Genomic DNA, 26,166 nt, shown 5'->3' with positions numbered 1-26,166 from the left:
GCTTTCCCTTACTCTCCGTCACAAAGCTTTTTTTCTAAAAAAAGTGTTTCTATTCTCCTCCCTCCTCGCTGAAGTTTCTTCTACACTTTTCCTCTTCTACTACATGGCTATCTTGATTCTCGAGTTCTTAACACCACATTACCATACCACCCCACCTAACTGCTAGAACCAACATCAACTATATCTAGACCTGTCAATTCTAGAATTGACCTGATTACAAACCTCATTTATTGAGAGAGAATCTAAACCCGACCCGACCCGACCCAAATAACCGGTAATAGACCCGAGTTGACCCATTTATCATAACTTGTAATGATCCAACAATCCAAACCACTTTAACCAAGCGACCCATACAACCCAAAATGTGACTCGAACTTAACCTATTGGCCCCAATTGACAGGTTTAACTATATCGTTCGATAAACCTGCCCCACCCATGGTTACTAGCAAAGAAATCATTGAACTGCCACAAAACCCACCCACATTATACCAAAGTGACAAAATTTTTTGTTGCAATAAAATTTTATTCAAGGTGCAACCCATTGCACATATTAAAAATGTTATATATGTACATATCAGTTCCGTATGCCATCACTTGAGAGTAAAAGGGGGAAGGGGGAAGGGTAAAGGAATCCCCCTATTCCCAAGCATTTTGTATTTAGTGGGGTTCGAACTTGTGACCATATAGTCACAAGATGAGTTTCCCACCAACTCAAAAACTTGGTTTCTGATTTTATTTGTGCGTGTCATTAGTACTACCAGTAATGAATAACTAAGGGCCTATTGTGATTTATTGAAAACAACTAAATTGATTTGAACTAAACGATTTATAAGAGAAGAAAAATTAAAAATTAAATTGAAATTAAGGTGAATAGAACAAACCCTAAATACTCGATACTCATTAACGGATATTTTTCCGAAACAATAATACTCCGTAATAAATTAAATTAAGAAAAATAAAAAACCCAAAACCCTAGAATCGCACATCCTTGCCAAAAACCCAGGTTACAAAATAGCAGTCACAACAACAAAGAACCCCTCTTCCTGTTGTCCGGACCATCAATTATCTTCTTCGTTCAATTTTCTCAATTCATAGAAATCAGAGCAAATGACGAACAAGGGCAAGCAAAACCCTACTGCTTCAAATTCAGATTTCTTGGTATGTATATTTCTTCATCTTATTTTTCTGCAATTCATCGCCTGTATCTATAAAAACTATATCTTAAATTTTAACATAATGTTTGTTAATGATAATTTAATTTTTCGAATTTACAGCCGCTAGAAGGTGGTCCGGCTCGTAAGCTACCCAAAGGTGGAGAAGATTTAGATAACAAAGCTACTGTTCTTTATGTTGGCAGAATTCCTCATGGATTTTACGAGGATCAAATGGAAGGTTTGCCTTTTTTTTTTTTTTTTTTTAAATTAATTTTTAGGGTATTTGTTGGTTGCTGTGTGATTGATTTTGATGAATTTTGCTGTTTTTCATATTTTTGTAGGGTTTTTTCAACAATTTGGGTCTATTAAGAGATTGAAGATTTCTCGAAGCAGGAAGGTTTGATTTTTTGTTTTCTTAATTACATGTTGAAATTTAATTGTTTATAATTTGTCAGAACAAGGCGGTTAGATGTTCCTGCTGAGGTCTATCTTGCTTGTAAATGCTTGTGTGCTACTTGTTTTTAATTTTTCTTCATTTTATGAGCTTTAATGATGATAAGAAGTAATATTAAAGCGTACATTGTGAATTTTGATAGCTGGAATGATCGCCTTTGGAACTAATTTGTAAGAGACCAGCTCGAAAGGTTTACTAAGTGATTTGTATGAGGGGATACTGATCTTGATGATGCTTGTCCTGTTTTTCTAATGTTTTTTTTTTTTTGTATTTGAATGTTTTACAGACCGGAAAATCTAAGCATCACGGTTTCATCGAGTTTGAGTACCCAGAGGTTGTTTAATTTTACTGGCTTAAATCGATGTTTAGAGTTTATAACTTTTTTTTCTAATCTTGGTGATCGTTGTTACAGGTTGCCAAAATTGTCTCAGAATGTATGCATAATTACCTACTGTTTGAGCACATGTTGCAAGTAAAACTGATTGCTCCAGAGCAAGTACATCCTAAACTGTAAGCCTTTCTTGTTCGAGCTGTATACTATTGGGAATGAATTTTATTTTGGTCGTGTGAAATGACTTAAAACTTTTTTGTTTTGTGGAGTTTCTTGATAATACTGAGGCAATCCGCAATTGTGTGAAATTAGGAATTTGATAGGTCGATAGGACCATAATGTTTCTTATTTTATCTAAATATTAAGAGTATTTATTTAAAAAATTGTCTAGTCCAAGTGTCTATATGTGAAATTAACTGCTGTGGCTTGTACTTTTGTGTCTCTTTGTATAATTCTTCGACTTGTTACCTTGTTTAGATGAAAGGTAGTCACTAGTCAGATCATTGTTGTAATTGGAAAATGTGAATTATTTTTTCTACCAAAAGTAACAAGGGTTAGTTTCATAAATATGGTATTTGGTGGAAGCATGGTTGTGGGGTTTGTGGAGGCTTGGAAGACAGATGGCTAAGTGGATGGTGTGTTTAGGAAATGTAGAGGATGGTCGTAGTTGGCCTAGTTGACCTTAGAGGTGGTGATGGTTGGGAGAAGTTGAGATATATGTAGAGGTGCGGGGTGTACTTTGGATGTTCTTGTGATTGTCTTTAATCAGCAGTGGAAGTTGTTTTGGTCGTGATTAGCGGTTGTGATTAGAGTTATTGGTAGAAAGTTAATTGGTGGAGATGGGAGGTAGTGTTAGACTGTTAGTGTTGTGCTCTCTTGTGAGAGTGTAAGGGGCTTAGGCCATAGATGGTGGTGTTATTAAATAATTGGATGTAGAAGTGGATTCAAATATGGATTGACTTGGTTATGATTACAAACTGAACCGAAAATTCGATCATCTCTCAAATATTATTCAATCCGAATCTGCCTAGATTGATTTTGATCTGAATGCCCTATTTTCTAGTATTGGATGTGCCATTATTGCATCTTATTTTATATTACTTTTGGAATAAACAAGAATAGATTAACACCTCTACAGAGAACACAACCTGAAGAATTTTATTTTGCAATGAAAGTACTAAACATAAAAAAGAGATCAAAAGACATATCTTCCATTCCACCTATTCTCATATATCTCAATAGCCTGATATTCAAATTTTAATATTATTCACTCTCTCTCCTATCAATTGGGCCCTTATTTTGTACTTATGCATCACTTGCTGATGTTAGTGCCCTAAATATTTATTTCTATGTAGTATAATAAAGGCTAATATTTTTGTTAACTTAAAATAAATCTTAATGTCTAATTACTCTAATATTTGCATAAATCTTATACTATCGATGTCTAATATTACTTGCCCCATAGGCATTTGCTAAGGAATTTATGCAAAGTGAAAAAGTAGGGAAAGAACAAAATGTGTGGTTGGGTGAGTGTGAGACCTAACTCAAGATTAAAATTAGAGAGAATCTTTTCTAACAAAGAGATGGGGCAAAAATAAATCGGGACACCCCTGAAAAGAAAATGGGGTTAGTAAAATGGAATGAAGGTAGTAATTTATTTTAGTACTTTTAAATAATATATGTTGGTGTTGTCTGCGTAGATATGATCATTGATCCTGGCTAGAGGTATTGATTTTGGCTTGAATGGCAACTATGGTATTCATGGACTTATTATATTATAATTGTAATACTTGCAGCTTTTTATCAAATTTCATGCTCATTGTCTACTATTACAATTATTAGGTCCATATCTTTATGCAATTATGCTATATTGCCTGCAAGTTGGGTGAACATACTTTTATGCTTTTTTCTTAGGATGAAAAACATCTACCCTTCCTACATTTCAAATTCATGAAATGCTGTCACCTGTCAATCTTATGTTAGATTTTTTCACTTAAGTATGCTGTGTTTCTGATATTTTATGTCCATCTTACAAATGTAGATGGAAAGGCGTAAACCGCAGACAGAAGACGCCAGTTGACTTTGTTGAAATAGAGAGGTTAAAGCATAATAAGGTATTTACTGATAGAAAGAGCCTTATTTTATTTAAGGGAAGGCCTGTGAATATCTTAGTAACTTGTGATTATGCAGGATAGGACACTTGAGGAGCACAAGAAATTGCTGAAAACAATTCTGAAGAAGGACAGAAAACGAAGAAGTAAAATAGAGGCTGCTGGAATCGACTATGAATGTCCCGAAGTGGTAAGTTGTCCTAACTTTTACTCCCATATTAAATTGTGGGGTTAGCTATGTCATGTATATGCTTTGGTTGGTTGGTGCGTGTGTGTGTCACATTATCCTTTAACAGGAAATATTTTGTATTTCTCCTTTCTACAATTGTCAAATTTTGTGGATGAAAAAGAAAAAAAAGAGAGAGGGGGGGGGGGGGGGTGTTGAGATTTTTCTCTTTTCAGTTAAAATAACTGGTGATAAGCTGTCCTTTCAGTTCAGCATTACTTGTTACTATTCCAAGGATGCCCTCCTGTTGAGGGCAATCCATTTCCTGTTACTATGTTCTATGAGTAAATTGATCATGACAAAGTATATGTAGGTAGTGGAGATTTGTTTGAATTAAAAGGGTATTGGAGGAAATGGGATGGCCATTAAGGAGCTGAAAGCTAATCTTGTTACCTCTGAGTCAATGCCTCGGGGTTCTTTTCAAGTTTTCATTTTCTGGATGAGAATGAAGATGACTGGCTGAAAGGATTAGAAACACTGGGTTATGGATCCTAGTCATATAAGAGCTCAGTATTTGGTACCCAGATCATTTCTCTCCCTCTTATGGAGTCATTGTAATGTCTTTATTTTACCGACAGATTTGAGGAAGGGTAGCTATAAGTGGTATGCTGTTAGTCAAATTATTTGGTTCTTGTGTATTACAGTTTCTCTATATTATCTATTCATCTACAAATCATTAGTTTTGGCTCTTAATTCTTGTTCTTCCTCTGTATTTCTATTATTGTTGAGATTGCTTGGGTGATGTTTCGTATTTGGATGCATTAAATGTTCCATGGAGTATAAAGCCACTATCCCTTGATTGGTGTATGATAACTATGATTGTATGTTTATGTAACAGCTTTTTTGGCCATCTTACTGAGATCTTATTCTTTTGATCTTTTCCTATTTTACAGGAGGGTGCTAACCTGCCTGCATCAAAGAAGATTAGGTTTGATGATTAGTCTTTCTAAATCATATAGGTAAAGTTCCTACATACAAGCAGCATAAATCTTCTTTCTTGCTTATGCAATGTGCTTATTGTCTGACTTATTAATGTATATGCGCAGCTCTCTCGTGAGTAAACTGCTAAAAGGATGGCTAAGAAGTGAATTCCTATGAAGTTACTTTCAGAGCTAGGAAACATACTTGTGTTACCAAGGAGGCAACATTTTTGGAACGATACTTGTGTTACTGGTAAATGCATAGTTTGTTGTAGCCATAGCTTGAACACCTGTTGGAGTGATGAGTAGCGTTTTATCTATAGTTTATGCTGTAGGCTTGTGTTATGCTTTGGCTTACGTTATGCTTTGGCTTACATATGTTTCCTATCTCCTTTGTTTATTTTAGGATTCTGTTTTGTACTTGGCATATAGATGCTGGTTTAGGATTCTTCTTAAATTGTAATCTCCTTGCCTTTGGCGTATGAATGTTTAAGAGGAATATTTACAGTCCCTTTTATGAAATTCTTCAAATAGCTGATATTCGAATTCTCTTCTGCTATTATTCTGGCATAATCTACTGATTTTGAGGTTTTGTTTGCTTGTTAGCGAGCATTCAAAGCCACAAAGTTTGCTAACTTGGTGAAAATCAAAGTCAATTTGTAATTGCATTTCCCGTCTTTTTTATTGGCATATACTAGCCTGCTCTACTGGCACCGTGGCAAGCACAAATATTGTTGGATGTTGACCTATCCATACACATCAACCTACAGGTTCATTTTTCTCACCTTGTCCTGGCATAACGAAATTTAAACATACTGCCACCTAAATGTTACCTACGAACCTACCCAAATCAGACACTGAACAAGAAATTGTACAGGTCACCTGTCTCACAGCCACTTAACACAGGCCCTTCTCCCTTCAACTTCTACAAGGTCTAATCTAAACTGCCTATTATCAGACGTAATTCATACTCTATTTTCTGATCTCGTAAAGCATGTTAGACAACCAGACAGGCATGTCCATATCAATTGTGTGATGTTATTATGCGTAAAAATGTTAGAAGTAGTGTGCACTCCACCGCTATGCTCATAGATCCTGATTTTGAGCCTTATATCTTGAAGGGAGCCTTCTCTTAATATCAATTGTCCCAACTTGATACTGTAATTTATTTTTCCAAAACTTTGACTTACTAGAGCCTTTTATGTACGTGGTAACATGAAATAAAGAAGAGCATATTCTAACCGAGGGCCTGTTCCGATTTACTGAAAACAACTTAACTGAATTGATTGGGGCTGAACTGAACTGAGTTGAGCTGAAATGAATTGTTTATGAGAGAAGAAAATTAGGAACTGAACTGAACTAAAATTAAGCTGAACAGAACAGGCCCTAAAACTATTAATAGTTAGAATTTTGACCATGATCGTATTATGTGATGTATTTTAAGTGCATCTAGATGATCTTGTAATTATCTCACTCGAGTATTTTAGTTAGGATTAGACTCGGAGACCAATATTCTCTCATTATATTCTTTCTTAGACCTCACATAGTCACATATGGATTACTAGTCAAGTCCTACTATCCAAGGCACGTTATGTGCAATTTTTTTCTTTGTTAACACTACTAATTTTTGAAGGACATCTGCTTAAAAGACCTGGCTGACTTTGCCCCACAAATGACTCAATTGATACAATTACTATACAAGTTGATAGAGGTGCAATCAAATTTGAATTGGGAGAAGACAATAAGTTTTTCAACCCATATTTAAAATTTCATACTATATTAATTGGCTGACTTAGACTTGATCCTAATTGAAGTGTCAAACACTTTTTTTTTTTTTTAATTGACCGATGTTGGTGTGTACTGAAGATAGCAGCCTGCTGAAAACTTAATCGGATAATCATATGCTTTCTCTATTTCTTCTAACTTGTAAAATTGAAACACTTATTATAAGTTAATAGATAGTATTATTATTATTATTCTAATTTTAATTTCATAGTACGGAGTATTATTAATTTGAACTAATTTTTGTGGTCTATAACAAAAACACATAATTATATGAGATCTTGTTAGATTGCTCTTAATTTTTTTTTTCTAAAATATTAACTTTTTTATAACTTTTAATTATTGTAATTAGAGATAGGGCATGTTCACATGAACTGAACTGAACTGATTGGAGATGAACTGAACTGAACAGATTGGAGTTGAACTGAATAGAGCTGAAATGAATATTTTATGAGAGAAGGAAATTAAGAGCTGAACTGGACTGAAGTAATTGGAGCTGAACTGAACTGAACTGAAATTAAGCTGAAGTGAATAGGCCCATAGTTATGGTTAAATTTATGCATAAATAGATGTAATTTAAATAAAGTGTCCAATAATTTGTAATAGAGGCAATATTAATTAATAATAATGCTTAAAATAACGACATATAACATGGAACACAAAAACTAATTAACAATTATATGTTATGATGCAAACCCATACATGCATCACGGCAGAGATTTGTCAAATGGTTTTCCGTGTTCAAATATGATACTATCATAGTATACTACCAGTCCATTTATTTGATAACACAAAATTCAACTCGTAAATTTTAGTTTAATCAAGGATTAGGTGGTGATTACTCCTTTTATTTAGCTTCAAATTTTCAAGATATTTCAAATTTCGGTTTATTTCAATAATTGATTAATTGTTCCGTGTTTTATCAACATTCCAACATCCTTCGAAGAACATTTTCAACAATTACATAATCACGTCAACGTCTCTTCCTTATTCGTGTTTCAAGTGTGAAACTGTGAAATACTCGTATTATGTATATTTTGAAATAATATTTAAGTTTGTTTCTCCTACTTTATATATTTTGAAATAATGAAATCTCACCTATATTCATTCCTCCATTGCTTCTACTCCGTGCTTAACATGAAATTACACTTGTATTTAATAACATAGAATACTATAAAATTATTATATTCCATTATAGTGATTTTAAGTTATAAATGTCAAGTTTAACCGTGTTAATTATTATAGATCGAAGAGAGTAGATTTGTACTTACACTAATTATATTTGAGTACCATATAAACTTTCATCACATTAACAAAGTACTCGTAATAATTGACAACAAATAATGGCTATTAGGTAGGAATTTTGTATAAATAAAAATTACCGTAGTCATTATCTATCATCATGTCCTTTTATTATCGGATTGATGCCATTTAGTCATTTACTCCATACATATATGTGTGATTAAATTTTCCTATTTTTGTCAGCAATAAAATGAAGCGACTATGAATTTCAAATTTATTATAATATGGAACATATAACACCTACAATTGATTCCATATTGTTCACAAGCCGCTTTGTTCATGGTCACCCTAATCGGTGTTAGTAAATAATTAATAAATTAAGCGGTCGAACTAATTGATTGATTTATAAAAAACAGGATCAATAATATCCAACATATTTTTTTTTTTGATTGAGCCAAATGATATTATAATCCGAATAATATTCTCCACCTCTAAAAACTTTATACGAAGTATTTGGTATGTTTATCATCTACCTAGCTTGCACGTAAGTGCTGTACTCCGTGTTTAGATATTAGATCAATCCAAGTGTCCTTAGCTTGACATCAGGCTTTTCAAACTTTTAATCCATGCTTATTGCTTGCTTAACTTAATGCCACAACTCACTTACTTCAGCTTAATGAGAAAGTTTTTTTCAAAAAAATTATTTACTTAATTACGTCATTTTGGCATCATAAAACATAATTCCTTTGTCAAAAGTCTCAAAATTAAATTTTTATCAATGTTGATTTTTTATTTCCCTATTGAGGTTAGTAGGTGAACTTAGAGCCTGTTCACATTTATTAAATTGAGCTGAACTAAACTAAACTAAATTGATTGGAGTTGAACTGAAATAAAATGAATATTTTATGAGAGAAGGAAATTAGGAGCAGAACTAAACTGAAGTGGTTAGAGCTGAACTGAACTGAAGTGGTTAGAGCTGAACTGAACTAAAATTAAGCTGAAGTGAACAGATCTTTATTCTCTTTCAAATTGATAAACTTCAATTTTACATTTACTAGTATTTTCAAATAAAAAGACTTTAATACAGAGTACATGCTGTGTATAACTCGTTCATTCAATTTACAATATTAGTTTGGTCTAGTGTAAGATTTGTAAGAACCAATTAGCAAATTAAAAGTCCAATTCAAATCCCGTTACTTGGAGATGTACCTCCGGACTCCTCTCTTTACAAGGAAGAAGGATGGGCAAAACCCATACAATGTTGATTGCATTAGTTCACTAAGAAACTAATACTTGTAACATAAATCTTACAAAACATCCGTATTGTACTCCGACACGTCTTAAAGAAACAAAGGGAGTATTCCGTATGATAAACCCGTAATATAATACTTGTAACAAAATTTAAAGCATGACTAAGGGTATGTTCTCTTTAACTTAATTTTAGTTCAGTCATTTTCTAATTGCCTTATCTTATAAACAATTCATTTCAGTCTAATTCAGCTTCAATCAGTTCAATTCAGTTTAACTTAGTAAATCATAACACACCCTAAATCATAATAAAAATTTGCAATAGTTAATCCTCCATATTCAAAGGGAGGTGGAAGGTGGCTTCTTTTTTGGGTACATGTCCCACCACCCTTAGTCTTTACACTATAATTAACCACCAAACCTTTGTACCCCCTTCTTTCTTCTCAATTTTCTTGTCTTTCTTTTTTATTCTTAATTTTCTCTCTTCAAATTACCCTAAACTTACAAAATAAATATGAATAATAATATTAATAATCCCAAAAATATCCTAACTTACACACATGTACTTCTTCTATTTGTTCTTTTCTTGGGCTGGGCTTGTTGGCCCACCCAAGCTTATCGCACATTCGGGTTTCAACTCCACCATAGATTCTCGGATCCAGTTAATCGGATTCTCGACGCCGGTGATAAGTTACCGGTAAAGGGCTCAACCGGTTACTTCGCCGCCTTAGCTCACCGTGATCTCGCCGTTCATGGCCGCCGGTTGTCGTCTACTTCCGGTGACTCTCATACTCCTCTTACCTTCTCCTCCGGTAACACTACTTATCGCATCAGCTTGTTCGGATTGTATGCTCTCTTTCTCTCTCCTCAATTATTATTCTAGTATAATAGCCAAATGAATTGAATTAAATTTTGAATACGAATTAAATTTACTATTTAATGATTTTAATACCCAAATTTGTATTTTTATTTAGTTCTAGTTCTAGTGAAGTAAAGTTCATCACGATTATTGAATTTTCAATTTTTAATGTAAAGTTTGATACTACTTTTTAAATCTTAATTTATTTTTCATAATTAAGTTGTAATTTCCTTTTATCAACTTTTTAATTTTGCAAAGAGAATGTCTTTACCAAAATAAAACCCGGACAAGTCAACCCGGCCCAGTTTATGTTACCAAACGGCCCAAAGTGCCTTTAGTAGTACTTTTCCGTTAAGCGGTTATTATGTACTTCAATGAATAAACAGAGTATATGTTTAAAAAAATTGTGTGTAAAAGAGCAAGGGTAAATGGTATGCAGGTATGGTATATTCATGTCTATAATTTACTATGGACATGATTTGATTTCGGGTTTGGACATTAACCATCTAAACTAGTTGACACGTACTGACATGCATGGGTTTATGAACGTTGTATTTTATATCAAAGGGAGGTTAATTAATTATTTTGTTTTTCATATTCCTGGACTTTTTTGGTGCGAAATTGCGGGAAATTTGTAGAATGATAACCGGATAAAAAAAAATATAGATTTAATTTATTGATGGAAAAAAAGGTGGATTATTATAGTGAACTTTATGTACTAATAAATGCTTATTTTTAGCATAGGATGCTTATAATTATACTCATTAACAAAAAAAAAAAGTTTTCATCTTTTTAACAACTAAGGGGTATAGATGTTTTTTTTTTCTTTCTTTTGGGGAGTGGAAGGATTTTGACTTAATTAAAAAAAAAATTCTATTAATAGTCTAAATGTGTTTTTTGCAGCTTACATTATGCAAATGTAACGGTGGGGTCACCGGGATTGTCGTTTCTGGTGGCGTTAGACACCGGAAGTGACCTGTTTTGGCTACCTTGTGACTGTAGTATGTGTGTCAAGGGAGTCAAAGTTAACTCTGATGAGGTATTATTAAATTTGTTGTCCTATAATGTTATGTTTTAAAATTTTATAATATACCATTTATCATATTGTAATGTTTGCTTGGACTTCTTTAATGTATGATTGAATCAAATTAGTATCTTATTTTTCTTATAAAGAAGACTAAGAGAATGTTGGTTTAGTTTTATTATTTGTGTAACTTTTATTAAAATATATACTATGAATAATTGAAAGCTAGGTGCTTTATAGTCCTTTAATTATATGGCACATCAATATCAACATGTATAGCACTAGACACGCGGAGTTTCCATATAAAGTAAACATTAATATAGTTCTTATATGGAAGAGAAAAAAAGGGAAGAATATTCTATATTATGCATGGTTTACTAGCTTAGTCATTAGTGGTTGAGGTATCCCTTTCGGTAGTTCAACAAGTCTATCTTAAGCCATCTTTGTTTGTTGAGGTATTTCTTATATCATTCTTTTTTTAAAACAAAATGATAGTGCGGGGAAAAAAAAATAACAATGTAGTCCTAACTAGGAAGCCGGCTTGTTAATTCAAAATTTAAGGTCCCATTGGATGTTAGTCACTATGTCAGGGGACCATTAATGACATTCATTTGTTTATGTTGCTTGTAAGAGCTTGTGGTATTTTCGTCTTAGATTATAAGTGAGCTGCGTTTGAATATTATTTGGTTGTAACAACTAGCATTTGGAAGCTTGCAATCAAAAATAGGAAATTTTTAGATACAGTGAAGTCTTGGACAGTGAATCAGTTTCTTATCTTTGTATAAAACTCTAGGTTAGAGCCTTAGAGGCTATGAGCTAAAGTGCGCTTTGATATAAGAGTTGGATTTGGCTATTTCCGATTAGTTCCCCTAACCTTATCTAATATACAGTGACCATAGACCAGGTGCCAAATCATATCTGGATTCTCAAGGATGGAATTTATGTTTGTAAGATAAGTTTAAAATCATAGTTTTTCAATTACGTCACTTAAGCCCCTGAAAGTGTTTCATGCTTGTTTTACATTTCTAAAGTAAATGGAACCACATACCTCTATTTCTTTTACATTCACAAGTTTTTTTTTTTTTTTTTTTTTTTTTTTTTTTTTTTAAAAAAAATAAGTTGTTTCATTGTTAATGGATTGACAAGGGGATGCCGCTTTCTCTTGCAATTGTGACTCTTGGAGATAACCTTATCGATATTGACATATAATTTTTTGGTGTACCAGCTAGACTTCAGCATTTACAGCCTCAATACATCGTCTTCGGGGTCAAAAGTTCCTTGCAGCAGTCCTCTGTGTGCACATAAAACCACCTGTCCAGTTTCACCCAGCACGTGTCCCTACAAAGTCATGTATCTCTCTTCTAACACATCTTCTTCTGGATACTTAGTAGAGGATGTTTTGCATCTAACCGCAGATGATAATCCTTCTAAGCCTGTTGATGCAAAAATTCCTTTTGGGTAAGTCAATTTTGAGCTGTTCGTCTACCTATTAATTGCTTCTTTAAAATTGTGATATTTACAGTAAAAGGCCTTAGTAGTTGTATGCTTTGGAGTAATGTAGGTAATAAGTTGCATATATAATCTTCAGGATGCATCACCAATCTATAAGTTAGAGTAAAAATATCTGCAGCAAGTAAAATATTATTCACATATAGAATTTCTATAATCAATAGACTTGTGTACTTTCGGTTAAGCTTAAGGGTGCTCTAAATTTCTGCAAATGAGAAGTATGTTATCCATTTTAAAAATTCAATTAAGTTTTTATGAAACCTTGATGTAGTATGGAGTTCAAAATTAAGCTTGTAAGAAAAAAATAAAATAAAATTCAAGTACCTTAAAGGACTTAATAGCTGGCTTCCCATTTGTAAGGGGCTTAAAGCTTAACAAAATTTAGTTTCTGTTTAAGGAGTTATGTTTTAACAAGAGTATGAACTGATTTGCAGTTGCGGCAAGTTTGAGACTGGTTCATTTTTGAGTGGCGGAGCTCCCAATGGTTTACTTGGGCTTGGTCTGGATAGTATATCGGTGCCCAGTATGTTATCAAGTCAGAAAGTTGCTGCAAATTCTTTCTCCATGTGTTTTGGAGATAATGGGTTGGGGAGAATCACATTTGGTGATATGGGCAGCTCAGATCAAAGTAAAACGCCTTTCAACCTTAGAAAGATAAAGTAAGTAGTTACCTATCTATGGATTTTTTAGCTTGACAATCTTTGGTTTGATGAATAAGTATCCTCTTATATTACCTTCTGACCTTCCTTTGTTAACCTCTTACCAGTCCGCATTACAATGTTAGCATATCGCAGATTAGCGTGGGAGCAAAAGTCTCTCACGTCGATGGTCTTTATGCAATTTTTGATACTGGCACTTCATTCACCTACCTAAATGAACCAGTTTACTCACTAATTGCTAAGCAAGTAAGTTCTTAAAAACCTTCTTAGTGGTGGTAGCAAGTGATGTTCCTTGTTAAATGCAAGTATTCAGAAGTCTTTCTGTGCAGTTTGATGCTCACGTAAAAGATAGGAGGGACACTTCTCAATCTGAAGACATTCCTTTCGAGTACTGCTACGACTTGAGGTAAGTATTAGTGACTTGTTTATTACTTTGACAGTTTATATTGAAGCAATGACCAAACTCAATTTTGCAGTTCAAGCCAAAGCGGCCCAAAAATACCTTCTATCAATTTGACAATGGATGGTGGAGACCAATTTTATGTTACTGATCCTACAGTTACAGTTTCTGTGATGGTAATTTTCTTCTCAAATAGTTTTTGTTATGGTAATCTTTTTCGCAAATATGTTAAAACTTTCACCTTTTGCTGCTGTACTGAAATATGTCGTCTTAATCTTCAGACTGGAGACATATATTGCTTGGGAATTGTCAAAAGTGAAGACGTAAATATCATTGGCCGTGAGTATATAGTTTCTGTAAATTGCTCTGCTAGTATATAGTTTGTCAGCATGGCTATTGGATATTGTTCCTGAATTCACTCATCTCAAATTTTCTCCCTTGCTTCCAGAAAACTTCATGACTGGCTATCGTGTAGTATTTGATCGTGAAAATATGGTGTTGGGATGGAAGGCAGCAAACTGTAAGTAACTCTCATAAAGTAGCAAACTCTTAATTATACTTGCTCTTGCATCTTGGTTTCTCTGTGATTGACGAGGTTTGAATTCTAGGTAACGAAGCACTGGAGTCAAGCATGCTGCCTATAAGTCCCGAGAGTCCCCATCCCGTTCCTCCAATATCTTCCATTGAACCTCAAGCCGTACAGCAAAATGGTTCTCATATTTCCGCAGCATCATCAACTTTGAGACATAATTTATCTCATTTTAACTTCTGGACTAACACACTCATACTGTCCTTGCTTCTAGTGTTATCAATTCGTTGGTAAATTCGTTTCCCACGGGAGTGCCTGATAGTCTTAGATTATTATTGATTGGTTTATGCATTACATTTGGAAGGCATAGATCATGACATATTTGAGCCAGCCCATCGCCCATTTCTAGCTGTAGTTCCAGTTTTGTTTAGGCCCTGAATTATTTTTCCTCAAGGCCATTTTTTGAGCCTGATATTGTATAATGTATATATAATTTAGCTACAGAAATTGCATTGTATATCATCATATAATGTGCTATTTACACACCTAGAGTATCAGATTTTGCCACTCAGTCTCTTCGTGTGTTATTAGTTATTACCAGTTACATATGGTTACTGTCTTACTGATAGAGTTTCCACGTCACATTAGTTGTCACGTTGTTTATATGACAACTTTTACCGAGAATAGTTTATGTGAGTATGTGACTACCTATTCCGTGAATCCTTTCTTTTTACTAGATGAATAAAATCAACAAATGATGCTTTTTGGAGAAAATGATGAAAGAAACTTTTTATCAAAAAAAACTCAAAATTAATCACTTGAAGTTTGTAATAAAGGGATTTAAAAGAATGATGAACAAAAAAAAAAAAAGAATTTGCGACATTTATTCGGACTATGATTTACTAAATTTGTCAAAGGGAATATCTTTAAATGTTGGACACACAGTCTCAATCTTCAGTAGTTGGACCATCGTTGTCATTTGTCTTTTATATTCTTGTTAGAAACTTTGAACTACGTATTCTCTCTCCTCTGACTTTTCTACTCATATTTGACTTTTCTACTCGTATTTGACTTTTCTGGTTTTACAGGTTGTCCGTACATGTTTGAAGAGTACATGGTTGGCGGTTGTCTTTTCTTTATATACGGAGTATAACGTGTGAAATTCATGCTAACCACCCCAAATGTTCGTTACATATTAAGTTCTTGGATTTTTATATATAAAATATGAAATAAGTTATTAGTTTTTGAAAGTGTAATTAACTCCGTCCAACTAAAAACTCATTAACATACACTTAGCATCTTTTATTACAAAATTTGTAGGTCAATTCTTTTAAGTTTTAATATTAAGCGCTATAAATTTTATTTTACTACTTCTTCCATTCCTAAATTAAAAGTCTATTTCTCTTTATTATGTGAGTAATAAATATTAAAAATAGGATTCTTAATAAAGGGACAGAGGGAGTACTAAAATAACTTCGAGTGATGATGAAAATTAAGCCGTAACAAGAGAAATAGTTTCATGGAAAGAAAGAGAAGAAGATGCCAAAAGTAACATTTTGAAGATTCTCAAACATTGACTTTGAATTATTCTACAGCTTGCTTACAAAGAATTCTTTGTCATTATTATTCACCAACAATTTTTTAAATTGCTTGATCACCAATTGGTGGCTCAATATTAAATGGAGTGCAAAACTTCCACCAAAATGTCTGAATTTCATACAATTTTGGTCATCTCGTAAAATTCAAGCTAAGTTTATTATAAAAAGTTATGATATTATTCATGAATTGTAAGATGGGGTGCAAGTCAACTTATGGATTACTGTTGCTGTTTTTGTTGTTAAGTTTGACAAGTCAAAGCTGTCATGGATCCGAGGCATTCGGATTTAATATACTCCATAGATTTTCTGATCCTGTTAAGGCAATTTTCAACAATGATTACGGGTTTCCAGAGAAGGGAACGGTTGATTACTACGCTGCAATGGCTCATCGTGATCGTGTTTTCCATGGCCGCAGATTAGCAGGAGAAAAGGCTAATGACAGCACCCTCACCTTTGCTTCTGGGAACACCACTTACCATATCACTGAACTTGGATTGTATGCTCTCTCATATTTTTTCTGCATTAAATTTATTTTCTGAGAAATTTTTTATAAAGTCAAAGCTTCAAAGGACTTTATGGTGCTGAATTAGCAGTAATCTTGAGTTTCTGTCATAGGCTTCTGATGAGTTTGAATGTTATTTCATCTGTTTTCTTTCTGCCTTACATCATTTTTTTTTGTTCCTGTCCTTTTTCAGTTTATATTATGCGAACGTGTCTGTAGGGACACCAGAATCATGGTTTCTAGTGGCTCTTGATACAGGCAGTCATATTTTCTGGCTACCGTGTGACTGCGTGCCTAATTGTGTAACGCAATTGCCATTCAGTTCTGATGTGGTAAGTCTGTGCTAATTGACTAATTCCCTTCTTTCTGCAGTCAAATTCTGATTTTTGTGTGTTCTGGCATGTAAATGTGTATCATTTCTGAAAGCAATTCTAAAACAAGTAGATGATGAGTCCTTTTTTCGTCTATGATCTTGTGCCAATCTTTAGTTAATGTTAATTTTCACAACAAGAGAAGTAACATACTTTAACTGGGTGCCTAAATTTGTATTTGACAGATTCGTAAATGCAGTGCCTATTAAGTCTTTTCTGTGTATTCTACTCTATCAATTGCCCTGCTTTATTTTTTCCTTCCTTATTTTGGAATTCAGGTTTTAGACTTCAACATATACAGCTTACGTACTTCATCGACAGGAACCCAACTTCCATGTAGTAGTCCTCTCTGTCAGAACAGCCTAAGCTGCGTTTCATCAGAAGGCCGGTGCCCCTACGGAGTTCATTATCTACAAGCAAACACTTCATCTTCTGGTTACATGGTAGAGGATATATTGCATCTTTCAATGAACTCTAATTCTTCAGCGCGCATCAATGCTAAGATTCCTTTCGGGTAACCCTTCACTTCTTTTAGCCCTCTTGACAGCAAAGAATTTTTACATTAAGTTGGGAAAACCAACTGCAATGCTAGCTCAGAGATAAAATGGTATTTGAAAGGCAGAATCTGTGAGAAATGTGCTTGGACAAACTAGCTGTTGGGAGCTTTCCAACAATCAAACTGTGCATTGGTTGCAAAAAAAAACTCTTTACTGATGTTTCAGCGTTTAACTACCACATTGGAAAAATGGAAATTGCATTATTTTGCTTTCATCCCAAAAAAATGAACTGTTTTAGTACCCAATTAGCTGATCATGATCAAAGTGTGTTTGTGGCTTGCAGTTGTGGTGTCCGTCAGACTGGTTCTTTCTTGAGTAATGGAGCTCCAAACGGCCTGCTTGGACTTACTATGGATCCCATATCACTACCAAGTGTCTTAGCAAGTCAAAACCTTACATCAAATTCTTATTCCATGTGTTTCACTGGAGATGGCATTGGTAAAATAATATTCGGAGATAGAGACAGCAATGAACAAGGCGAAACACCACTCAGTACTGATGATCCATTGAAGTAAGTCATTCATTGTCTTTCAGTATGATTTCTTGCTTAAAAGGTGTTGGGAAATTTTACTCAGATAATACTGTCTTTTTTCAACAGTTTATATAATGTCAGCATTACTCAAATTAGTATGGGAAAAAACGTCTCTGCTACAAACTTAACTGTGATCATAGATACAGGCACTTCATTTACTCACTTGACTGATCCAGCTTATAGTATTATCTCTGAAAAGGCAAGTTATTTGAGTTATCTTATATTCTTATTGATTTTTGAAATGAGGACGGAGTATAATGGTTACAATCTGTGTGCAGTTCGATTCACAGATTAATGATCGAAGGTTGGCAGTTGATCCAGAGAATCCTTTTGAATTCTGCTATTTAACAAGGTAGATTCAGTTTATCTGAAAAAGAATTTGAGATTTACTTGTAATATTTCATGTACTGAAATTTAGCTTAATGTTGCAGTTCAATCATCGACGACTTGAACATTCCCAGTATTAATCTGACAATGGGAAGTGGAGACATATTCACCGTGATTGATCCAACTATTCTTTTTAACACTGAGGTAAATTTGTGACAGAATTAGATGAAGTTTATCATGCCTCTTCACATTATGAAATTTGACTGTTTGCTGTTGATCTTCAAGGATGGTCGGTATGTATACTGTTTGGCTGTTTTCAAATCTGAAAGTGGCGAACATGACATAAATATTATTGGAGGTGGGTATTGATTTCTATACCATATGAGGAAATGAAAAGTTGTATATGGTATGTACTCCTAACATTTGGTTCTGCTTTTCCAGAGAACTTCTTGACAGGCTATCGCATTGTTTTTGATCACGAAAGAATGGTATTTGGCTGGAAGGAACATGACTGTAAGTACTATTTTTTTAATACTGTGAATCTGTTATAAGTAGCTCATTTCAGTAGCTCTCCACTTTCCATCTTTCTTACTCCATGAAGTTTCCTCATGGTTAACCAACTACTTCATGCTGCATCAGGTGGTGAAGTTGTACCTGTCAGTCCAAGACCTCCCTTTTTTCAATCAACCGTATTAGGCACACCACCACCAAACAGATCAGGCGCACAATCAGCTTTAGCACATAGCTACTTCTTAATCTGCATAATTTTGATTCTGATTCTATCAATTTAACAGATAATTCTTTGGCCCAAAGCAGTTCTTCCATATACACAGTTTTTCAATATTTCATAGAGTACATTGTTAGCAGGCTACTTGGTTATGGCTAAATATTATGATCATCAGTTTGTGTAATTCAACCCTTTACTTGTAAATATGGCTCACTACCATATACTGATTTTTTAATACAATACAGCAGTAAATAGATTGAAGATTTTGCAACTATGTCATACTACTATCTTCTACTGTATTTCTGCTTCTTTTTTGTCATTTCTTTCGGAGAAGACAGAAATGTTTTGGATCAACTTCTTAAGAAAATAAAATTATGGTCTTTCTACTTATTTGAAGATACACAACACTTCAGAAGGGAATGATGAACTGAGAAGGGTATGAAAGGATCATCCCATACATAGTTAATATTGCAATACTCCATTTCATGCCCCAAGTATGTAAGATATACTGTGGTTTTCATTCCTAAGCATTATCAAGTTTCTACAATTAGAATGACAGTATATAAGAACATCGAGAACAGGATTGTCAACAGGCTACAAATCCTACTCTTAAAAATACTTGAAAAGGAAAATCAAGCAGAATAAGTCGGTAATTCAAATAAATGAATAGATTATCAAAATTTTGTATAGGGGAAGTGAGTTCATTCTTATTCTACACTCTGGCCTTTTTCTTCATTTTGTGATCTAATCCTTCTAGCTTATGCTTCTTTTCCTTTATGGCTGATCCATGTTCTGTCTTACCCTTCTTCAATTTTTCACTAGATGGCTTAGGAAGCTGCTGAGATTTCATCTTGATAGATTTAACCATCGAGGATAACTCAAACTTCTCTTTGCGGGATGCACCTTCAGAATTATCATCTTCTTTCCTACTCGAGCCATTTGAACTTGGTCTTGACAGTTCCACTGGCGCTATTGCTGTATCCTCTTCTCTGTCATTCTGTTGCCGCTGAGCTAATTGCCGAAAGTAAGTTGCACTCCTGCAAGAAATCAATAACACACTTCAGAAACAATATAGTAACAATTTCCTTGGATTCATCATCATATTCTAGGCAATAGATCCAGAAAAATATTCGGTTTTATCAAGTATATCCTATAAAAAGTGAACAAAGATTACCTCTTGAATTGAGGGTCCGTGGGATCCAAAGAGAATGCAGGATTAGTGAAGAGTGCTGAAAAGCGCGGGTCATCATAGTCAATTTCTGGTAAGTTGTCTTCATCAGGAGCCTCTTTACCCTTCTTTCCCTTGCCCTTTTTCAGTTTAATTTTGTAACCCTTCGGATTATTATCTGTTCCCTTCTCATCTGCAAGCAATAGCTCCAGCTCTGCTGTAGTTGCTACAGTTTCTTCATCTTCCAACGATGTCTTCTCTTCCCTATTCTTCTTACCATGTTTAACCTTCTTGCTTTTAACAACTGATGGATCTTCCACAAAAAAGTCCTCTGTCTGTTCGAGAGGCTCTTGATCACTCTCATCACTGTCATCATCAGATGAATTCTTTGAGCTGTATTTCCTAGCTTTCTTTTTCTCTTTCTTTTTTCTCAGATATGCCTCCCAAACACTTTCTGAACCTTTATCCTTCTTTTCAAGAATTTTCTTACTAAGATCTTCTAGACCAGTGTTAAAAGTAACCTCCATATCTTGGCCTTCATCTTCATCATCCTCTGAACCATTTCCAGACTGGACCAAGGCACGGTACATATCCTTTTTGGCCATCTTCGCCTTCATCTTTGTTTTCCTGGCTTTTTTATTTACTTCATCGGATAAATCTGCAACATCCTCACTCACATCCTCATCCACATCCACATCCTCGTCACTATCACTATCACTCTCATCAGAAGCCAAAAATTCTTTCAATTCCAATTCAGCAAGCTACAACAAAAAAACCATGAGTGATGAAAGGGAAATAACCCTGCCGAATTCTGAACTGTCGATATTTTAAAGGAAACCATTGAACATTCATCTTTTAAGTATTGTCAACATGAAAAGTGGAAACATACTACTTTCCTTGAGAATTGATCCTGCATCAAATAAAAGTATAAAACATCCTTGCAATAAAGTGACTCGACTATGTGGTAAGGTATCACTTTCAAGTAAAATGTTATAAAAACAATTTGATAAACAATCTCCTTGTGAGTGCATGATTATTCTGATAAATACTATCCACACATCACCCATATATTTGCCTATTTTCCTATTCTCAATCAGAAACAATAAATCAAAAAGTCTGCTCACAGATCTAACATATTACCCATATTAATAAACCATGATTCCCCCAATCAGAAACATTAGATTTAAAAAAATAAAAAATAATAAAAAAAAAACTCACAAAACACAAATGTATAACCAAAATGCAATGTTGCCTCATATAAGAAAAATAGTAGCTAGCCTAACTCAAAATTAAGCAAAAACTGCATTTAGAAGAATGTTGATATTCCCAGCCAAAGGGAATGAATACTGCAAAATAAACTTACTAAAAATACATATCAGGCAGAAGAAAAATGGATGTATGTTTATGACAGGGTGTAATATTAACCTGGTTATCATTGAATTTTCGCCTCAGTGTCTTCACGCGATGTGGTTCATCATCATCCCAAGAAAGGGTTACATTGCTTTGCTGCAAAGCCCGAGTTTGAAAGTCTAAACCCTCATAATCAGCTGGCGCCTGATATCAAGAATAAACGCAAAAGGGAAGATTTAATAAAAATTGTCATCAAATAATCAAAACATGATGTGATAAAATTGCCATTATATAATCAAAACATAACCTAAAGATCAACCTACAATACAACCACAATGTTACTATTATCTGTTCGGAAGTAAACAACTCATGAATCATGATATCAGAAAATTTAACAAAGCCAAAAATAATTAACTGCTTTCCTCAAACTGCTATAAAAGCAATAATATCTTTGACTGTGGACAGACATCGCAGGTAATAATTAGGTCAAATTACCTCCTTTGCAACATCCCGCGGTGGATGAGGAAATTCCATAGAGTCAGGTATGAATCTCAGGTCCAGCACATTAGATGATCTTTCGAACTCAACCCCATCACAAGCTTTGTAGATGTAATCTGCAGTAGCAATAGAGTCACACTCCACTACGGCAAAGTAGTACCTGGAAGAGCACGGAATAATATAGAAATAACACACTTAGTACAGAAGGAAGAGAGAGAGAGAGAGAGAGAGAAAGAGAGAGAGAGAAAGCTTTGAGTTCATAAATCTCAAACAATTAAAAGCCACTTGAGCATAGCTATATAAACCAAACAAACAAACAAGAAATCTGAAGTGAGACACAGAGAGAAAATAAGGGAAAGAACATGTAGCAAAGAAAATCAGAACCAGCAATCTCCCACAGGGGTTAAGAGCAGTATATGACCATGATAAGCTTTTCTTCACCCTGACTTCCTAATTATAACTTGTGACGGGAACAACATAGCCAGCTACTATGAATTCTATTATGCTTGTCATCTTTTTTTGGAACTTACAGCTCTTGCATTTTTTAAGCTTGCTCACATATTATATCCATGACCTATGCAACTGCTCTTCATCTAGTCTTCTGCACCACTCAACACTCCAAGAAGGGTATGGAATCCTAACCTCATAATTTTTTGCAAGCATGCAGCTGTGCTAAACTGCTAACACTTCAATGAAGCTTAAGACACTTCAATGAAGCTTAAGACACTTCATCATTATGAGCCATATAACCGTAGAAGAAAATGTAGAGATGAATATGTGCCCACACATAGGCTACAAATTAGCATTCCAAAAAGAATTAACAATCAAGTCAACCTAAAATGTGTGTATATGTAAGTATACGTTATAATTCATGCAAAAAGTATCATAAAAACATGAATACTTTCCATTGTATATAGTGTCCCCGCACCCGTGTACAATTTTAAGACAGTTTCCCCGTGTTTGAAATTTCTAACCTTGGAGTGTTAGATACCTAAATATGTATCCAGACCCGAAAGTTTTACCCACGTCTTAAGTAACAAGAAAGACAGTTGTTACAGCAGTTTCATAAATGCCTTAGTGTTTCAATGTTATGCGAAAAAGAGCAAATCATGAAAGTATAACAATTCCTCTCGAGGCTGTCAAACATCTATATATAGAATCTCAGCAGGGAACCTTCATAATGCGTTTAATTATTACCTTAGCCTACTTTTTTCATAAGCACGCAGCTTTTCAGTATCTATCTCATCATCATTAGCATCTTCATCTTCGTCTTCATCATCGTTTTCATCTTCATCTTTGTCTTCATCTTCCGTACCCTCATCGTCTTTTTTCTTCTCATCCCCCAACAAGGCAACTGGACCACGAACTGCTTCCTCTTCCATACGCTTGAGTCCAAATTCTGAAGGATAGACTGTTACAGACTTAATTTGCCCTTCTTTAGGCAGGAATGATCTCAACATCATAAATATGTCGACAGCCTACCGAATACCATCACAATCACAAAGGTAAGATAGAGTAATGAAGTAGAGCCAAAAGATAAAAGCATAACATTTAAGTAACCCCGCCTATGATTCAGCAAGTTCCATCCTTCTTGGAAGTTAATCAATTCAAATTATAAAAGAATCTAAAGAAAACTAAATATTGCCAATATTCCAACAATGATAATCATGAATCATTAATCATGGACAACAATACACACAGTATATCAATAATTCAATTTGCATTTCAATACAAATATGTTCGAATTCAATACAACAACGAATACACCATATTTGATTTAGAGTCATTAGAATTGGACCAAGGGATAACTTCAAATGACCATTAAAACCAGCTTTAAAACTCGAAAAAAGCTCAAAATAATACCTTCACTTGATTCCAATCCATATTAACAACAGCCAATCTATGCGTTTCACTATCAATTACAGGAACATTCTCCACCTGTTCCACAAACAAATAAGCCGAAATTCGAAACACTTAACAACAAAGAAATCAAATTTATTCCAAAAACAACAATTCATAACAAAAAATCACCTCAACAGACTCATCATCTTCCGACACATCCACACCACCCGCCTCATCATCATCACTATCACTCGTCAAACTATCATCATCGCTCTCAGAATCCCCATCCAATTCCGACTCCGACGATTCGCCACTCGACTCCGGAGCCAACGTATCACTGCTATTTCCTTCACTTTCATCCTCCACTTTCTTCACAACACTCTTCTTCTTCTTCTTAACTTCATCCTTTTCTTCCTCATCTTCCTCCAAGTGATAATATCGACTTAAAGCATTTTCCGACTGCTTTTTAGGCTTCCCACGCTTGTCAACCTTGGCTGAGGATCCCGCAAAAAGCTTGTCAGTGAAGATTTGACTGAACCGAGAATCGATTGAAATCTTATCCGTTTTCTTCGGAACTCTCTGGAATCTGGGATCAGTATGAATCATTGAAAATCGAGGATCTTCAATCATCTGAATCTCCTTCTTCTTGCCATTTTCGCTACCGCCGGCGGAATCTCCGGCGCCGGATTTATTCGATTTCTTCTTCTTCGATCCCATTCTAGAAGATGAATTCGTGCAATGGAGTTTGATGTGAGGTAGAAATTGAAGATGAAGGATAGGGAATTTGGAATTAGGGTTTGCTCTGTTGCTTAAACCCTAGAATAAGGGATTAAGGGGTAAGGGTTTTGTGTTGTGTTCTGTTGTGAGCGGCTAACGGCTTTGCTATTTTCTTTAGAGTACTCCGTATTTTTTTTTAGGAAGTACTCCGTGAATTTTATTTAATTTTGGTAGTCGTTACATTTACCGGGAAAATGGAAAGTATGGGTTTTTCCCACTTATGGAAAAAATGTTTTTTCCTATAAAAAAAGAAAATAAAAATAAAAATAAATAAAAAAAAAAAAAAAAGAGTTTAATTTAATTTCCTCTGCATATAAAGTTAACACAGTTAAATTCTGATTAAAAAAAAAAAAGTTAACACCGTTCAAAAAAAAAAAAAAAAAAAAAAGTTAACACAGTTGAATTTTGCTATTAAAAATAAAAGACTTACATGTCTTCTTGGTTTCTAATTCTTACTCCGGTATATTTTTTTAATTTCTTATCCCCTATTTTTATCGTTATTACATGTCTTTGAAGAAAGAAACAAAAAAAGATATATTGTTATTACATGTTTGTTTTATAATTCAGTTTCTAGATTGTATTATATTTCCTTTCCTTACGTTGTTATTCCTCGGATTTGTAATAGTTCTTCTCACCCTTACTCCTTTTCCAGGCCCTTATTTTGGACTTCTTTAGTGTGGCCTGGTAGGAGTAATGCTTTTGTTGTAAGATTTGCTCCAAGGCTTTATAGCTAGTAATATATTGTTCTACGTTCTGTGTTAAAAAAAGAAGAAAGAAACAAAAGTCCAATAATAAAGAATTAAAAATGACACAAGGCAACAAGAATTGTGGAACATGTTTTAACAGTAGCATTCCAATATATAATACTCTCTCTCCGTTTCATAATTAGAAGTCTATTTCCCATTTTTTTTACGGAAATTAAGAAAGTTAGTTGAGAGTACAAATATGCATGTGTGGTTAGAGAGAGAGATATAGAGAAAGAAAAAGTAGTTGAGAATTATTGAATAGGTAGAGAGAGAAAGTGTTGGAAATTGATGCCAAAAGTACAAAAAATTAAAAGAAAAAGGATGACAAATCATCAAAATGAGGGTATTATTATCAAAAAGTATTATCTATAAGTAGAAACAGACTTTTAATTTTGAACAACAGGCTTCTAATTATGAAATGGAGGGAGTACTTCATAATTTTTATTCTCAATTTAATTAAGTTGTAACTCGTAGAAACATGTGGTCAAATTAAGTACTTCGTTAAACTTCACGGTCAGCTAGGCAATTTTCCTAATAATATACCGTGTAAGTGTTTCATTAACAATATTAGTTTCCACTTTGTTTGTAAGAAGAAAAAAAAAACATTATGACAAACTAATTGATAATCGAAAGGTAACTCCTCAAAATTTAAAGTGGTACAGTTATTCCCCATTTATATCAACAGCCGATCAAATGTGAGCAACAAATGGATTCAATATGGTG

At 34.1% G+C, this 26,166-nt stretch overlaps 4 protein-coding genes across 4 annotated transcripts; 3 read left to right on the top strand and 1 right to left on the bottom strand.

The window, feature by feature from the left end:
* The first annotated feature begins 953 nt into the window (after nt 1-953).
* Nucleotides 954-5,745, top strand: LOC145563209 (putative RNA-binding protein C1827.05c). The gene is made up of 9 exons (XM_081623649.1): nt 954-1,158; nt 1,275-1,392; nt 1,496-1,551; nt 1,895-1,942; nt 2,021-2,118; nt 3,981-4,053; nt 4,130-4,240; nt 5,170-5,235; nt 5,323-5,745. Exons 1-8 carry the CDS (start codon nt 1,108-1,110, stop codon nt 5,215-5,217), a joined length of 603 nt encoding a protein of 200 aa, XP_081479775.1. The 5' UTR covers nt 954-1,107; the 3' UTR covers nt 5,218-5,235; nt 5,323-5,745.
* A 4,189-nt stretch (nt 5,746-9,934) lies between these two features.
* On the top strand, nt 9,935-15,019 carry LOC145563208 (aspartyl protease family protein 1-like). The gene is made up of 10 exons (XM_081623648.1): nt 9,935-10,314; nt 11,231-11,366; nt 12,577-12,809; nt 13,295-13,519; nt 13,627-13,765; nt 13,849-13,925; nt 13,996-14,095; nt 14,201-14,258; nt 14,368-14,439; nt 14,528-15,019. The coding sequence occupies exons 1-10, from the start codon at nt 9,983-9,985 to the stop codon at nt 14,740-14,742; spliced, it is 1,587 nt and encodes a 528-aa protein (XP_081479774.1). The 5' UTR covers nt 9,935-9,982; the 3' UTR covers nt 14,743-15,019.
* Nucleotides 15,020-16,152: 1,133 nt separating this feature from the next.
* LOC145563207 (aspartyl protease family protein 1-like) lies at nt 16,153-19,333 on the top strand. The gene is made up of 10 exons (XM_081623647.1): nt 16,153-16,542; nt 16,742-16,880; nt 17,198-17,433; nt 17,760-17,987; nt 18,075-18,207; nt 18,287-18,360; nt 18,440-18,539; nt 18,621-18,693; nt 18,777-18,848; nt 18,975-19,333. Exons 1-10 carry the CDS (start codon nt 16,217-16,219, stop codon nt 19,124-19,126), a joined length of 1,533 nt encoding a protein of 510 aa, XP_081479773.1. The 5' UTR covers nt 16,153-16,216; the 3' UTR covers nt 19,127-19,333.
* A 228-nt stretch (nt 19,334-19,561) lies between these two features.
* On the bottom strand, nt 19,562-24,786 carry LOC145561995 (pre-rRNA-processing protein esf1-like). Its single transcript, XM_081622141.1, has 7 exons — nt 24,110-24,786; nt 23,942-24,016; nt 23,276-23,556; nt 22,076-22,238; nt 21,656-21,784; nt 20,237-20,991; nt 19,562-20,099 (listed from the first exon to the last, which is right to left on the bottom strand). Exons 1-7 carry the CDS (start codon nt 24,635-24,637, stop codon nt 19,775-19,777), a joined length of 2,256 nt encoding a protein of 751 aa, XP_081478267.1. The 5' UTR covers nt 24,638-24,786; the 3' UTR covers nt 19,562-19,774.
* Between the last annotated feature and the right edge of the window lie 1,380 nt (nt 24,787-26,166).

This window comes from Chenopodium album, chromosome 10 (genome assembly GCF_948465745.1).
Source record: "Chenopodium album chromosome 10, dcCheAlbu1.1, whole genome shotgun sequence".
NCBI classification, from domain to species: domain Eukaryota; kingdom Viridiplantae; phylum Streptophyta; class Magnoliopsida; order Caryophyllales; family Amaranthaceae; genus Chenopodium; species Chenopodium album.
Note: the sequence above shows the minus strand (reverse complement) of the source record. Positions and strands in the feature narration are given on the sequence as shown.

Coding starts and splice junctions, on each gene's coding strand:
- LOC145563208 (XM_081623648.1), top strand. CDS start 9,983: ATGAATAATAATATTAATAATCCCAAAAATATCCTAACTTACACACAT. Junction 12,810..13,294: donor GATGCAAAAATTCCTTTTGG/GTAAGTCAATTT, acceptor ACTGATTTGCAG/TTGCGGCAAGTTTGAGACTG. Junction 13,520..13,626: donor TTCAACCTTAGAAAGATAAA/GTAAGTAGTTAC, acceptor ACCTCTTACCAG/TCCGCATTACAATGTTAGCA.
- LOC145563209 (XM_081623649.1), top strand. CDS start 1,108: ATGACGAACAAGGGCAAGCAAAACCCTACTGCTTCAAATTCAGATTTC. Junction 2,119..3,980: donor GAGCAAGTACATCCTAAACT/GTAAGCCTTTCT, acceptor TTACAAATGTAG/ATGGAAAGGCGTAAACCGCA. Junction 4,054..4,129: donor AGAGGTTAAAGCATAATAAG/GTATTTACTGAT, acceptor GTGATTATGCAG/GATAGGACACTTGAGGAGCA.
- LOC145561995 (XM_081622141.1), bottom strand. CDS start 24,637: ATGGGATCGAAGAAGAAGAAATCGAATAAATCCGGCGCCGGAGATTCC. Junction 20,992..21,655: donor GAAAATTCAATGATAACCAG/GTTAATATTACA, acceptor TTTTTGTTGTAG/CTTGCTGAATTGGAATTGAA. Junction 20,100..20,236: donor ACGGACCCTCAATTCAAGAG/GTAATCTTTGTT, acceptor GATTTCTTGCAG/GAGTGCAACTTACTTTCGGC.
- LOC145563207 (XM_081623647.1), top strand. CDS start 16,217: ATGATATTATTCATGAATTGTAAGATGGGGTGCAAGTCAACTTATGGA. Junction 16,543..16,741: donor CATATCACTGAACTTGGATT/GTATGCTCTCTC, acceptor GTCCTTTTTCAG/TTTATATTATGCGAACGTGT. Junction 16,881..17,197: donor TGCCATTCAGTTCTGATGTG/GTAAGTCTGTGC, acceptor TTTGGAATTCAG/GTTTTAGACTTCAACATATA.